The following is a 16652-nucleotide window of genomic DNA, read 5'->3' on the forward strand; positions in this document are numbered from 1 at the left end:
GGACTATCAGCTGTGTATCCACTTGACTTCTGCACAACACAACTGATGGTCCCAACCCCATTTATAAGGCAAGAAATCCCACTTATTAAACCTGACAGGGCACACCTGTGAAGTGAAAACCATTTCCGGTGACTACCTCTTGAAGCTCATCAAGAGAATGCCAAGAGTGTGCAAAGCAGTCATCAAAGCAAAAGGTGGCTACTTTGAGGAACCTAGAATATAAGACATATTTTCAGTTGTTTCACACTTTTTTGTTAAGTATATAATTCCACATGTGTTAATTCATAATTTTGATGCCTTCAGTGTGAATATACAATTTTCAAAGTCTCAAAAATCTTTAAATGAGAAGGTGTGTCCAAACTTTTGGTCTGTACTGTATATATTTATATATATAAAAAATTGTCCAGGGAGGCCTGGATAGAAAGTCCACAACAGACCTGTGCTCTGATTCTATTAATCGTAGGTAGGGACAGAGCAGAAACCAGCTTACGTGCTCAGCAAATGCAGCTGGGAACAGAGGCACAAAGGAAGCAGCACAAGCAGAAGGCATGCTGGAAACCATGGTATTCAGCAGGATCTCTTGTGAGCAGGAGACTGGAGAATCACACAGGATTGCAGGAGAGTGCAGAAAGCCAGGAAGCTACCAGGAACTGGTCACAGGCAGAATACTCAAGCACTGGGTGGAGGGTGGGGTGGAGCTATAAAGCAGAAGACAAAGGGCACATGAGACCCAGGACACCATCTTGAAAAATGGCAGGAATGCCAAAAAGGTAATAGAAAATACTCAGAGTCCGGACAGGGAGAGGTGAGTATTTTAATTTTTTTTTTAATGTATGCAGCATTACAAGGGGCCAATATACTGTATGGCGCAGCATGGGGCCAATATACCGCATGGAACGGCATTGCATGGGGCCAATATACCGCATGGAACGGCATTGCATGGGGCCAATCTACCATATAGAGCAGCATTGCTCAAACAAAAAAAGAAAAATGTACTGTCTCGGACACAAATTTTGTGCAGATTTCAGCATTTTTTTTTTCTCCACTTTATTTTTTTAAAATCATTAAGATAAAATACTGATAAAGAAAATTAGCATTGCCGTAATCGCACTGACCTTGAGAACCCTGCTGCTAGGTCATTTTTACTTTAGCATAAAACCTGTAAAATCCAAAAAAAACAATAGAAGAACTGCGGTTTTTTTTTCATCATTTCACCACACTTTTTCTTTGTTTTCCATTTTCAGTACATTGTATAGTAAAGTGAATGGTGGTGTTCAAACCAACTTCTGCTGATATTTCTTGATTTTCTTCAATAATAAACCTGTTACTTTTGTATTAATTATTGGTGGGCACTAGTAAGTTTTTGATGAGGAATCTTTATTTTGGGTAAAGAACAGCAGAGTTACACCTCTGACTACGGCTCGCAGTGCGAGACAGGCGCGCTTCTGCAGAAACGTTTTACTCACTGACAAAGTACATCAACTGCGAAACAAGTTATAATAGGAGAGCAATTCCCAGCAATAAACCGCACATTAAAGTGCACTCGTAATCTCGTACTAATGGAGAAATCAATATGGTAATATTACTTGTGAAGAATAATGACCGTTAATGTAGTAGAGCAGGAATATTGCATAATTATCTTAGTGATTTATGCACAAATAATGAGGCTAATTAAGGAGGAGCGCTACCTACATTTAGGTTTTGCAGCTTAGCTCTCTTGTAGGCGACGGGCTGAAAAGATGTTGAACAATATTAAAGGAAATACAACCTGTCTTTGACTAGTGATAGAGTTAATTAATATTTAATTTCCCACAGGAGCATTGCATGGCGTATAAGCCTCCTTACACTGGCATGCTAGGCATATCACTCACTATAAGAAGAAACATTACCCCTTAATCCCATACTTTACCTATAGTAATGGTCGCCAGTGTCCACAAAGCAGTAACAATTAAATATAAATCCTCTTTCCCGCAAGGGGCAGGCAGGACATAATACACTCTCTTTCTATTAAGGTACGCTCACACTTACGTATATTAATTAAAAAAAATAATAATAATTTGGTCCCATTGTCATTCAGGAGAGTGGGACGATTTTTCCTCACTTGTCATCCGTGTGCTGTCCGTATACAATCCGTTTTTTGCTCAGCAGCTATTAATTTTTTACAGGACCATTTACAGTTTCCAATGCTACAGAACTGTAATGTATGTAAAATTCAGATGCTATACTGATGGTCTGTATGGCATGCGATTTTTTTTCTCGCATTGTACCGATTTCGGAATGAAGTCGCAGCATGTTGTGATTTTCTTATGCTGAATACAACTGAGAATAAAATATGCAGATCTGCACTGCCTCACTGAATAACATTGGTCAGAGTACAATCCGATTTTATCAGATCGCACTCCTCTGACTTGTATGAGCGAGGCCTTAATACTGCGTATCACAATTACTACTGGAATTTGGAAAATGAGTTTTGTGTTGTTAAAGGGAACCTGTCACCAGAAAAACGCAAATAACCTGCATATATGGGGTTAATCTGAACGTTAATAGTGTTCGTACTTTGCCGAATGCTGCAGGGATAAAATTATCTTTATTCACCCGCAGCTCTTCGGCACTGACTGACAGCCGGCCCCAATGCAGAGTGACTGTCAGTCAGGGCCGGGGGATGCGGTTACAGCTGCTGCTCTGTATACTCAGAACAATGACTGAACCTGCACCAGCGTCGCCTCCATGACCGAAACCAGAACGCTGGGTCGGGAATAAGTTAATTTTCTCCCTGCAGCATTTGGCTATGTGTGGATGCTGGACAGCTTAATAACGCTATTAACCTGCAGGTTGATCCCATATCTGCAGGTAAATAACTTTTTCATGTTGACAGGTTCCCTTTACAGGGAATCTGTCAGCATGGTTAATATCAGGAGAAGCTGAACGGACTGATATATAGAGAGAAATCGCTGTCAATGACAGATTAGAATCACTCCCTTAGCTGCTAGATACAGAATTCAAAAAGTTTTCTTAAAAAAAAAAAATAAAAAAAAAGATACAAATTACATTCAAATTAAAATAACAACCTTCGTCAGGTTCTTAAGTATAAGAAATATCATGCTGTTATTTATAAACCGTTGTAGATAATTAAAGGGGTTGTCCACCCCTTTCTGAACCCCTATGCTTTCCCCCAGTAAAATAACACCTATACTCTCCTCTGGTTTGCGTGACATTGTTTGGAAAAGTGCGTAACAGCACAAAGCTACACACCGGACCCACAAAAAAAAAGACAAAACTAAGGAAATGCTGATAACACAACCTGTTGAGGGCTGTAAGGACTGGAGTTTGGGGAAACTGTTCTTGAACAAGGAACATTTACCATTTTTCTTCTCAATCTGAATAAGCCCAAGTTTGATCACCTGTCTTGGTATTGCAGTCCACACAGTCCCTTAATAACCTTAGTTGCTCTAGTCTGCACCCGCTCTAGTTCACCTCTGTCCTTCTGATACACAGAAGAACAAAATTGTAGTGTGTTCTAAGTGTGGTCGCACTAGTGACTTGTATAGAGGCAAAACTAGGTTCTTTTCATGAGCATCTATGCCTCTTAATGCATCGCATTAATTTATTTTCCTTGGCAGCAGCTGCCTGACACTGGTTGCTAAAGTTTACTGTTGACTAATAAACCCAAGCAGTGGCATACACTGAAATAAATGGGGCCCCATAGCAAAAGTTCTAAGTGCCCTCCTCTCTCCCCCCCAAAAAAAATATTTGTTGAAGTAGATAAAACAGGGAGAAGACCATGTATTGTGGCACATTCACAATAATGATACCCCTATGTTGTAAGCCCCCAAGTGCCTTAGTGTTCTCACCCACTATACCCCTTTCATGGTCAGAGTATGATGCTCCCAAAAAGGCCTCCACCCACAAAGTATGATAACCCCCCCACCATAACCCCACATGTACAATATGATGCCCTCACAGTATAATGCCCCCACTGACTCCCCTAACAGTATGATGTCCACATCCAGTATCATGGCCCCGACACAGTAGGATGCTCCCATAGCCCCTCAAATAGTATAGTCCTCACAGACCCCCCCAATCCGTATCATAGTCCCTTATAGGTCATCACTCAGTATGAAGGGGCGCCCCCCCCCCCCCCCAGAGTCTTCCACTTAGTTTTACCATTTGGCACACAATTTGCTCGGTACCAAGTGCATGATGGCATTAGTTATCTACATTAAACTCGAAGTTCTCATCCCTCCAGCTTTCATCAGACCTCTAGCTTCCCTCTGGAAATTATGCTCCTCATTGCTAAACTTTTCAAGCTGCAGGCAATTTCCTTTTTCGCTTTTACATCCCCCCCCCCCCCTTCTTCCCAGAGACATAACTCTTTATTTTTCTGTCCACATAGACCTATGCAGGGTTGTTTTTTTGTTGGACGCGTTGAATGGTGTCATGCACAACTACACTTTACTACATTGTGTACTGGAAAATGGGGAAAAAAAATTCCAAGTGGGGAGAAATTGTGAAGGAGAAAAATCAAACAATTCTAACTTTGGGAATAGTTTTAATGGTGTATGTTGTGGAAGAATTCCCATGCAATATGATTCGGTTGCGGTGATACCCAACGCGTCTAGATTTATTATTTTAGTGGCGTGAAAAAAGTATATTAGATACTTGTAAAAAATATTTTTTTCCGCCGTTGGAGCTGTGTGGTAGATTAATTTTTGCAGGTTGAGACATCATGTTTATTAATACCATTCTGAAGTAGACTTTGATCGCTTGTTACATTTTTTTTTGGTTCGCCGCAATTCCACAAAAAAAAAAAAAAAAGATGCTGTAGTTTTTCTTTTTCGCTTATGGGGTTTACAGATAGGGTTATTTTTAGATTTTGATAGCAGAGTTTTCCAAACTTGGAGATACCTCCTGTATTTTCATTTTTTAAATATCTTTATTTTCAAATGGGAAAAGGAGCGATTTGAACTTGATTTTTTTTAAAGCTTTCCACTGTTCTTGTTAGCCTCCTTAGCAGACTTGAAGATGTAATGCTTGTAGCAGAAATCACAGTCTCCTTTGAAGCACGGCCATAGGCAGGGTTTCAAAGGAGCTTGGTATTGACAGGCACAGTAGTCATCCGCTGAGCCCCGGCTGTCATGACAATCCATTGGCAAGCCGCGATCACATCACGCGCACGCAGATCGGCGCATGTTAAATGCTGCTGTCTGACAGCAGCATTTAACAGGTTAACAATCACATGCAGATTGTTAGCGGTAGGTCCTGGCTGTAATACACAGCCATCACCTGCCGGGTACGGGTTGGGCTTGCTGCGTGAGCCCGCTCCATACACCCCCTTCCAACTTGCACCATACATGTATGGCATTGTGAAGGGGTTAATTACCTTACAGCGTTTAGTATTACTTGCAAACAGTATGTCCTCAATAAGGTTATTAACTAATATATTACAAAGAAGAGGGCTGGATATTGATCGCCTGGTGCCCCTAACTACTGTCACCCAATCTGCGGTCAAACTAATTTCTCCCCCCCCCCCCCCTTACCAATATCTGAATTACAGTCTTATAGAGGGCAGTTAGGAGTTAGTGCACACGTTAAATAGAGAATAAGGTGGAGGGAGCCATGGTGCTGCAGTGGTTCCCTACGGAGGGAAAGCAGGAGGGCAGGTGTACAAAAGTGACTTTACAGCTTTACTCATGGGAGGCAATAATCTTCATGTTATAGTGTTATGTAAGAGTACAAGCCTAATGGTTTCAGTTTTACATAAGGGAACAAGCTTGACGGTTTCTACACTCTTAGGGCTCTTTCACAAGTCTGGATATTTCCGGTACAGGAAAAACCTGTACTGGAGATATCCGTGTATGCGTGTCTACGTGTATGATACGTGTGGCAACCATGTGCCGGCGCCTGGGAATCAGCAGTACAGTTAGTGCTGTTCCCAAGCACCGGGTGTTGAACACTGGCCTCCTCATTGTCCCCCGCTTGCGCTGCGATCAGCAGGGGACAATGTTGAGAGTAGTATTCTGCTCTCGCAGCATCCAAAACCTGTAAAAATTTGAAACATTTAAAAAAATCCTTATACTCACCTGTCCGTAGATTAAATAAGTGTCCCACGTTGTAATCCATCTGACCACACACACAGAGCACAGAACGGGCCCGCTACTGTGAGTGGGCCCGACCTGCGGTGAGCACAAAGTGGTGTCCTGTCACTGAGCTCAGCGCAGGTCAGGGGCCGGCTCGCTGAAGCAAGTCATTCTCTGCTCCTCAGTGTGTGCGGTCGCCTCAAGCCACCACAGACGTTGATGCAGAATTGACAGTCAGATAGATTACAGGGTGGGACACAATGTCAGACAGGAGAGTATTAGGTGTTTTTTTTTTAATTATTTTTCTCAGGGGACAATGGCATCAGGGAATTAGGTGTAAAAGGTGTTTTTTTATTTTATCCTCATTTTACACTTGGACACAGTGGGGGCAGAATACAACTCTCAACATTGTCCCCAGCTGATGTGGATCGCAGTGCAAGCAGGGGACAATGATTACAGATGCCTGCAGCACCTGATGCTCCAGAACCGCACTAACTGTACCGCTGATTCCCAGGTGCCAGTACGTGTCACACAGACACTACCAATGTGTCAGTGTGCGGGACGTTTTACGGCCCGTGCTGCGGGTAAAAAAAAAACGGACATGTCAGCAAGTTTTGCTCAAGGACAGTGTCAAAAACACTGACATGTGCACAAACCCATTAATTTGAAAGGGTCGATCAAGGTAAGTGACATTTCAAACATTACGAGATCTCCCCATTTAACAGGCATTTTATTCTAAAATGCGCCAAATCTAAATTAGTCATATGGCATTGCAGCAGGCTTAGCTAAGGGGTTAGCACTGTTACTTTACATCACTGGGGGTCCTGGGTTCTAATCCCACTAAAGGTTAAAATCTCCAAGGATATTATCAAATCAAGATATTTTCATCAATAGGCAAACGTCATATCAACCTAAATTTACCTCTAAAAGCACAATGTGTCCCGAAAATTATTATTTTTTTTTTAATCATTGGATACGTAGAAACATTCCAGAGTTACCACCACCTAAAGTGATCTCACAAAAAAAAATGTGTCCTGGTTTGAAAGGAAGGTGAAAATTGGCTTTGGTTTGAAGGGGTTCAAGTATCTGACACCATGTACCAAGGGAAAAGCCTAGCAGTATTGTGATTATGGGAAGAGAATTGCTCTTAGGGGGACAAAATACGATTTACCGTATTAAAGTCCTACATGAATATTGCAGAAATAAATCTTGTGCAGTATATTGCTTTGCATTATAGATCTCTATTTCCATAGATCACCACCTCACATGATCTCCATAATATAATACTCTATTAAAAAAAATAAGTTATATATACATTTATTTATTTTTTTTATTGAGGCCTAATACATAATCCTTCACAATTCCAATCGCCTACAAATTAGTTTTGTCAGTAAATTGGCAAAAGTAATCGATTTGTCAAAAACACTAAATAAACAAAAAGACAATGTTGTGATTTCCAGTGGGAATTTATTAAGAAAACAGAAAAACATCCTCCAGATTGTACCATTTCTCTTCCAGACATAGGTCTAAACCTTAACCAACAAAGAAACAGAAAAAAAAATCCCACTGGGCCATTTTCTCATTGTTTTTAGGAAGCAGTGATGGTAACGGCTTAATTAACTCCACCGTGGATAAAGAATTAATTCTCGCACCAGTGACTACCCAGTGATTCCAAGTAAGCGGCTACCGATCACAGACATTTAATTGGAAAATGGCATTAAATATCCTCCTGGGGCCACTACTCAACTCGGACCGCAGCACCAAGAGGATAAGTTACTGAAATTGGGGTTTACAATTTGTCTGCCACCAAATGTTAAAACAGCTTGGCGTTACAACTGTTGACATACAAATAGTTATTGTCCACCCCCACCCACCAAATTAAGGGTACAACCAACATTGTACCTACCCCATATTGGCCCATCAGATCCGTTGTAACATATTAGGAACAATTTCATTTCTCCACAAACCATTTAATATGTAAAGAATTTTTTTATTTATTTTTTTTAATCGGTCAGGCAAAAAGAAAAAAAAAAAAAAAAAAAAGTATCATGCCACTTTTCCCGTTTTTCAAAAAAAAAAAAATTTTTCACTGTTCTTAGTGGAAAGTTTGGAGAAAAAAAAACTAACAAACTGGAAGAACATTTTAGAAACTGATCCCAATATGTTTAACTTTGGATCATAACCCTATTAACTCCCTCCCAAAATAAAAAAAGAAAAAAACAAAAATCAGAATGAGATGCCAAACCTGTTCAGTGTTCAGACAGATTTTCTTTAATATGTGTCTAAACAGTGAACAGTAATACTTCATTTACACCGAAATGTTTTCATAAAGGGTGAATGGAAAATGTTCTACTAGAATTGAAAGATGCTCCCATCTCATTCTGGGACAAAAAAAAAATAAAATAAAAATGGTAAAATAAAAACAGATCCTCACTCCCGTACCCAACATTGGGACTAATTGGACTGAGCCATGAATATTTTACTGATATAATGTGACGTTGTATTATAGCAGTATGGTTTTGGAAGAGTATCTGGCAGGCCTGGACTTCACGCCATAACTCATGCTGCCAGTTTACAGACAATCAATTGCAGTCATTCACAAAATGCATATTTGGATGCAAAAATTAGATCAGCTTGCTGCCAAAGCTTGGAAGACTGCAACCAATAAGGGACATATTTTACACTTAAGGAGAAAAAAAGATTAAAAATTTAAAGTATTTCAGAGCATCTTTCAATTTTTTTTTCCCGAGGGCGAATCTCGGTTTACGTGCGCTGCACCCGACAAGACAGCAGTTCCCAAATCGCTGCCCATGTGTTCCCATAGCGCTCGATCAGCCAAACCCTCGTGTGCAATGTAAAGCAGACGCAGGGTATTGACCTTTATAGAATTTAAAAGAAAATCATATATATCATGTCGTTTAAGGATCATGGATTTAGCACCAGCATAGCACTGCATTTCACCATCGCAGCGGCACAGAACTGCACAATGACAGGTGCAGTCTAAAACAGAACTGGGCAAGAGGAAGTCATTTATTGCACCATGATCCAACATGAATTATTGAAGAATAATCCCCTTCAGTAGCAGAGCAATCATAGTATTGTTAAATATTAAATAATCCACCCCACGAAAAGAAAAATTAAAAAAAGTCTGCCAATTGTTCTCATGCATTACTGAAGGTTCAGGCTCTTTTTTACAAGTAGCTGTGCTTCTACGTGCACCTGGATGCGCAATATTACGTGCTAGATGGTGCTAGCAGGCTTCAACTAAACTATGGGATAAGCTTTATTATAGGGAACAGGCACAATGAAGATTTGTCTTCTATAATACTGCATGATCCAGGTGGCTCGAGTTTAGGGACAATGAAACTAAATGAACAAGTGATGGTTCCTCACTCACTTTGCCTGTACATGAGGCCAAGCATCTAGCATGCTGGGAGAGGCTCAGATCAAAGCAACATTTCCCTTCCTTCACAAAAAGTTTAAAGAAAACTATGTCACGTACTAGATTTTCAAATCAGAGCGTCTTGCATTAATGCATTATCATTTTATTTATTTATTTATTTTTTTAATACGAGTGGTCTAAATGAAGTAATAACGAGGAGGATATTCCACGTAAGACTCAAACGAGTCACTCCATATTAGAACAAAAGGATTTGCCTTGTACTTTACCTCCTCTATATTAGACCACGCTCCATAAAATGTTGCCATAAACTGAACCTCTCTCAACTTACGCTGCAAACCTAAAAACACAAAGAAACCTTCAACAAACCATCATCAAGGAAAAGAAAGAAAATTATTCCACCTAGCCCTCCCTCCCCCACACCCTCCCAACAAAAATATTTACATTTTTTATACAAGTATACACAATGTCTTTTTTTTTTTTAGATTGCCCCCATACCCCTCATGCAAGGGAATTTGTTTTATTTTTTAGAGGGGGTATGGCTTTGGAATACATCTGAAAAACAAATGTTGCTGCAAATTGGAAAAAAAAAAAAAGTAATAAAAACACCCCATTTAGTGTTTAGAAACAGAAACCAGCATCTGCCTTAATGATTGAGAATACGTGTCTGGAACTTGCACTGTAAAGCCCGCTTTCTGCTCGTGTAATGACAGGTAGATGTATTTACAAGCTATTGGAACCCCCGATATTTGCAATCGCTTGCATTCCAGATGTGAGGGGACAAATATACAAGTGGAAAAGTGAAACTTTCACAGCCAGCAGTTTTGATCTAAAAAGCACCAGCTTGGTGATCTGCAGATGTTACAGGGTTAAAAAAAAAAAAAAAAAAAAAAAAAAAAAAGCAAGGAAATGTATTGTCTTGTAAGGGCTGCAGTGAAGAGAACCTTGAATGGTCTTGTAGCATAAGGCACTTTGCACAAGTAAAATAGTTTGCGTTATGGAGGGGGGTGGGGTGGGATTGACATGAACTCCACACTGCCACAAGAGAATGCACAACACAAAAAAATAAAGTGGGTGATAAGGACTTGTAACTTCTAAGAGAAGGGGCTTAGATTGAGTATTGCATTGTTGAACCAGTTAGTGGACTGGGTGGTGGGTGCACACATGAAAGAGGCTTAAATAGTGCAAGGGTCTCCAGCAGAATATCAAAGATTCCAGTATGCCTTCCATCTCCCATGGGTATAAAGTGAGAGGGGGAAAAACACCAAGTGCAACATCATGAATCCTGTGGGTGCACCGTGCAAATAATGGGGCTCAAAATGACAGATAAAAGGAGAGGAAAAAAAAACAAAACAATTCTTCAGGCTTGAAATTATGTTGGTCAATGTTCCAGAAGGCAGAGGGAAAAATAATGGGAGGCAGGCGAGTGAAAAAACCCTCATCAACGAAAGGATGCAGTGTCAAACTCTTCTGGGGGTCAGCCAAAGCCTGCAATAATAAGAAGATATCATCATCATCATCCTCATATCCTATGTAACCAAAACAGATCAAACATCAGAGTTTGGCACAAACTGTACAATTCTGTAGTTCCTAGTAACGGACCACAATGGTGTTGTAGGACAAGGTCCATTTCTTGCTGCTTATTCATGTATCACCATATACCGTTCAACTGTGCAGGTTAAAGCCAAACTGCACTTTCAGCGTCTAGCACCATAATACAGTTCTGGGTACAGTCCCATGTAACTAGTTCCTGACTAGTGACCAATGTACAGTCAAGTGCTACACCCCGCTGTGCCATGGCAGGCACCATGTTCTAATGCCCATCAGGGCCGCTGTATATTGTATTGATATAATGAGAAGATCACATAATTCAGTGTCCTAGTGAGGATAAACCCACAATGGCAGCTGCTTTATGTTTATCGCACCTGTCACCTATATAAAGAGATCAGGAAGACTTCTGTACCATAAAATGATACCAATGAAAAGTCACCAATTCCTCAAACTGCTGTTGATGGGGTAAACATGACATCAAACAATATTACAGAGCAAAAAGAAAAAAAATTTAAGCTTTAAATTTGGAATTTGCAAGAACAAACACTAAAATTTGTCATTTTTGAAAAAACAAAACATTGTACACAGATTAAATGTTGTGGCTTTTAGAAGAGGAGAAGAAAAGGTTAAAGCTAATTCTACACATCTTACAGTAACAAAACATGGGGGGGAAAAAAAAAAAAAAAATGTTCAAATCCAATACAGACTACAAATACTCACATGCAGATTAATGCTTCTCTTCTCCAGACTCGCTGTGATATTCTGCCACGTACAGGCTTTTGTCGATACTGCTGGGTATGGGTTTGATTTCTGTTCCCAGCTGTTCTTCAATACTTTTAAGGTTAAATCTGTCATCGTAGGTGATTAAGTTAATAGCAAGTCCAAGGTGGCCAAAGCGACCTGAGAAGGAAGAGAAATAAGTCAATAGTTAATAAAACCTATCACTATGATAACAATAGAATGTCAACAACGGAGAACACAAGCATGAGAAGAGAATCCGAGCAACACAACACTGCATAAAGGGTGTGCTCAGACTCTGCAGTGTTATACGGGCGCCAAAAGTGGACGTACGGGGATCTGTCAGCAGGTTTGCGTTACCTCATCTGAGCAGCATAACCTAGGACGAGACCCCGATTCCAGCGATGCATCACTTAGTTTACTGGGTGCAGCATTGTGACAGTTCTTAGATGTAGCATGCAGCAGAGCTGAGGAAGCTAACCCTACCCACACTAGGCTCTGTATGCACAATGTCTATTGGCAGTGAGCTGCTTATCACAAGAAGGGAGTGGTCCTGGCAGTGATAAAACCTTCATTGTAAACAGCACACAGCCCCATAAGGACACATAGCTGAATTCAGTGTTTTAACCCTTACTTCATGCTGTCCTGAGATTGCATAGCAAAAACCAGACAGATCCCTTTTAGCATTGCATGCCTGAAATTAGAGCTAAAAAAAGCTTGATACGGTCGCGCTGGGGCCATATTAATATACACAGGAAAGCTCTCAGCATTTCCTAATCTTGTATGAAATAACAAATATGTCCAGTATGAAGGCCATCTGTAATTTGTCAGAATCAACATCAGAAAGCACTACATATGTGTTTTTGTTTTATAAAAAAAAAAAACAACTTTTGTTTTATATTCTGCCCATTTGATAACACTATATAGTATCGCTTCTTACCCGATCTGCCTATGCGATGAAGATAGGTCTCTGCCAGCTTTGGAAAGTCAAAGTTTATCACCACATTCACAGCTTGGATATCAATACCACGGGTAAACAAATCTGGTGAAAAAGAACGTCAGGCATGGTAAAGAACCTGCAGCTTCACAATGAAGCAGAGGGGTGATGGAGCGGGAATAAGTCTTACCAGTGCAAACAAGGTTACGGCACAATCCATTTCTGAAATCATGGAAAACTCTATTCCTGTGTTCCTGTGAAAGATAAAGTGCAGGAGCGTGAAGTTACCTGCTATAAACCATCAGTGACAGATCCGGAGAGCACCAGACCTTTATAGGTCTCTACTATATGGCATGGGATAGCTGCAGGACTCCAATATAGGCTCCTCCTAATGTATCAATCCTTGTAATTTGGTCTTTTATTTGTGATGATCAAATGAATTGAGTATACCAAAACGGGAACGCTTTAATTTTTTTTCATGTCATAATGGCACTAATATTTTTGTATTAATTTGCAATATAGTGGCACTCGTTCATGGCAGTGAATTGTGCGACTGCATAGAAATACAGCACTTTTAAATTTCTTTACATGTCAGGTGGACCTTCATGTTATCGCACGTTGTCTCAATAGTGACACTAATCCTGAACAAGGCTACAAGCTCGTCTGCCGTCTGGTGCAATGCTACGATCACACTGGTTTGCAGCAGTGATGGTAAATTGCATTGTTCCTGGGAGTTGTGCATTAGTCGTCCTTTCACTGGCGGTTACATGCCCAGAGGCAGCGTCCACTGACATTGAGGTCATCGCATGTTTAAAAGGGGTTGTCCACTACTAGGACAACCCCTTCTTGATCCAAATGTTTGGCGCCAATAAAAAATATAAAGCACCTCCTGTGCTACCACCGTTCCAGTGGTGTCAGCCATCGCAGTCCCAGGACTTCCATGCGGTGCTTGTCATACATGAGCCCGGTGCCCTATCAGCGCTGGCGTCCCTGGCTTAGTCTTCTGTCAAATTGAACATGAAGAGGAAGTCCGGGCTGCAGCTGATCTCACTTCATGTTCAATTCGTACGAAGGCGAGGCCAGTGACTCCAGCACTGATTGGGCGCCGGGCTCACGTGTCATAACCGAATGGGAGCCCTGGGACCGCTGACATCGCTGGAACGACACCAGCATGGGAGGGGAGTTTAAGCTTTTATTTTATCAGAGCCAAGCGCGGGGTATGAGAAGAGGTTGTCCAAGTAGCGGACAACTTCTTTAAGGGGCCTCAACTATTTAAGACAACGGACATACTAATAAGTAAAGTGTGGGAAGGGGTTAATATGTCTGGCAACCAAACATTGAAAAATATATAACCCAAGAAATAGATATAGTTCTGAATCTCTGATATGCACAAACCTGTCTCATCTTGGCATGGATATAGAAGCAGGAATAGCCCAACTGGGAGATTTTCTTCGCCAACAGCTCAACCCGCTGGGAGGAGTTACAGAAGATTATAGACTGATTTATCTGGAGCTAAAAAAGAAAGTGCACACTATAGTAATTGCTAATACATGTAAATAATTCCCATGTAGTATTAGAACATGGGCCGTAAATGTGATAAGACTTACAAACACTTGCATGTGGAGCATTTAGCTCTGCTCTGTTCTCATCAAGATCAGGTATGTGGGAAACAGATTTAGGGAAGCATTTGGTTTCATTGTACAACTTCAGAAAAAAGTAACAATTTGCCAATAAAACTTCCTGTATCAAGTCTCGCTTTACTTTCATTCATTAAATGAGGATTTTAATCATTTCCTTCCAGTGGATAAAGCACGTGCACACGTGCACACACACACACACACACACACACACACACACACACACACCTTTTTAACTATATAAACTGCAATACTGCAGTGAATTTAGCACAAATGACCACCTATAAAAGCTCAGATTGACGGCATCTAAATGGGTAAAAAACAAAGGCTGCAGCCAACTCTGGTCGCTGCTGTTAAGAGGCAGGTGCCGGCTGTACAAAACTTACCTGGGATGGGGTGGGCTCAGCTCTTGAGCCTGTGCCGTACACCCACACCTGACAGATGTAAATATACGACTTGGTGCAAGGAGGGGTGAACACCAGTTGAGCAGGACACCCCAAAGTTATGGGCTATATACCCTATGGCTGTCCAAGTCATCCTTCAGAATGTGTGCATGCCAAGCAGAAAACCTAAGCAGACCTGACACACTGGGGTCAGTGAACTCTTTAAGAGCCAGTCGACATGCAGGGAAACTGCAGGTTCACCCGCAAAATTAAGGGGTTGACCATATACTGGACACCTCCTGCTTAACCACCACAGTGCCCTATATAAAATAAGAATACTCCCCGCAGTGACACCATTCCTGCGATGCCAGTGCGGCTATTCTTGGCAAGTCGCTACAGCACATATGTGACAATATAATGTGACCCACCAGGAACAGCAGCTGTGAGCAGGTTCATTGCATGTGAACACAAACTTATAAAAAGGAAGATGTCCCATCAGACAGGCTAACCGCTCCCCGCAGTCCTCCTTCACGCCCATGATACCACAAGCAGAAACTCTTTTTTGCCATAAAAGCACAACTTTCACTAGTCAGATACGACAAATCCTTACACAGCAGTTCTGCATGCTCTGTGCTGGCCGTCTAGAGTACAAAATTGTACAAACAGGAAACAAAACAAGCTACAACATACAGATACTTTCCATGTTATGTTACAAGTATGCAACTTTCACACCTCCATGAGAGTCTGAAAATTTACATGAATCTTAAGACAAGAAAGGAACCACAACGGCTGACGCTGCACATTGATACTTACTCTTGAAAAAAGTGTATTCAGGCAGTGAACCTTTTGCCTTTCCGTCACATAGGCATAGTATTGCGTTACCCCCTTCAGTGTAAGTTCCTCCATCAGGTTAATTTCATAGGGTTTTTGCAAATGAGAGGACTGTAATAATGAGAAAATGCCAAAGTCAAAATGCAGCTGTACATGACGGACAAAATGTACTTAAATTGCAGTCCTTATTTTCTGTAACCTGAGGGACTTACATAATCGATTAAAGAGCATCAACAAGAAATTTAGTTTCAAGATTGCAGCAAAGATGAACAAAACCTACCATAAATTTCTGTACACTGAGGGGAAAGGTGGCTGAATAAAGAAGAATCTGCCTGTTTTTAGGTAGCGTCATAATTATATCTTCCATTATCTGCACAAAATCTTGAGAGAGCAGTTTATCCGCCTATGAAAGGGAAAAAAAAAAAAAACAAGACTACTTTTAAGAACAGAAAAGCACACCACTCACTGTTCTACATTACATGGTAAAACACAGATTTTTTTACAATCTAGACATGTTACAAAATGGGTCCACAGACTCCATTACTTCCCAAAAAGCCGATAAGGTGGCACACGTGGTAAACTAGGAGCCTCTGCTAACCCCGTGGAGAGAACATTAACTCTACACCACATTAGTAATCCATGGCATTAAAATTTTTTATTTATATAGCGCCAACATATTCCGCAGCAATTTACAATTAAGCATTACATTCATAAAGATGCCTGGTATGATCTGAGTGATGACGAATTATTTATAAAACTCCTCTCTAGGTCCAAGGAAAACCCGCAGGCCACCTCCGGCTAAGGATCATGTGCTGGGAAGGAGCACAGCACAACCATGAAAGCCACATACAGCACTCGCAGGTTTCTACGTTTACAGGGTATGGTATCACTCACACAGGCATTAGAAATGATTATTATATAATAGTGCCTGTGTGCATGATATTGTACCCTATAAAAACTATGACATGTGAGTGCTAGGTTACAGGCCACCTTAAAGTCCAAGTCACCCACCAAGGAGAGCACAGCACGAGTAGTCTCTCTGCATTAGAGCCTGAAAGTGCCACAGCAGCTGATCCGGCCAGACCCCATTCTTACTTT

At 40.9% G+C, this 16652-nt stretch overlaps 1 protein-coding gene across 2 annotated transcripts in view; it reads right to left on the reverse strand.

The window, feature by feature from the left end:
- Positions 1-7524: 7524 nt before the first annotated feature.
- Positions 7525-16652, reverse strand: part of DDX6 (DEAD-box helicase 6) — a 28528-nt gene continuing 19400 nt past the window's right edge. For both annotated transcript variants that reach the window (XM_073656667.1, XM_073656668.1), the window contains exons 8-14: positions 15835-15957; positions 15537-15665; positions 14099-14215; positions 12894-12957; positions 12707-12808; positions 11749-11928; positions 7525-10965 (exon numbers count right to left, since the gene is read on the reverse strand). In XM_073656667.1, the coding sequence (XP_073512768.1) occupies positions 11756-11928; positions 12707-12808; positions 12894-12957; positions 14099-14215; positions 15537-15665; positions 15835-15957 (708 nt within the window). In that variant the 3' untranslated portion in view covers positions 7525-10965; positions 11749-11755. The remainder of the gene's footprint in view (positions 10966-11748; positions 11929-12706; positions 12809-12893; positions 12958-14098; positions 14216-15536; positions 15666-15834; positions 15958-16652) is intronic.

This window comes from Phyllobates terribilis, unplaced genomic scaffold (assembly GCF_046119375.1).
Source record: "Phyllobates terribilis strain yellow unplaced genomic scaffold, ASM4611937v1 Scaffold_12__6_contigs__length_324123572, whole genome shotgun sequence".
NCBI lineage: Eukaryota > Metazoa > Chordata > Amphibia > Anura > Dendrobatidae > Phyllobates > Phyllobates terribilis.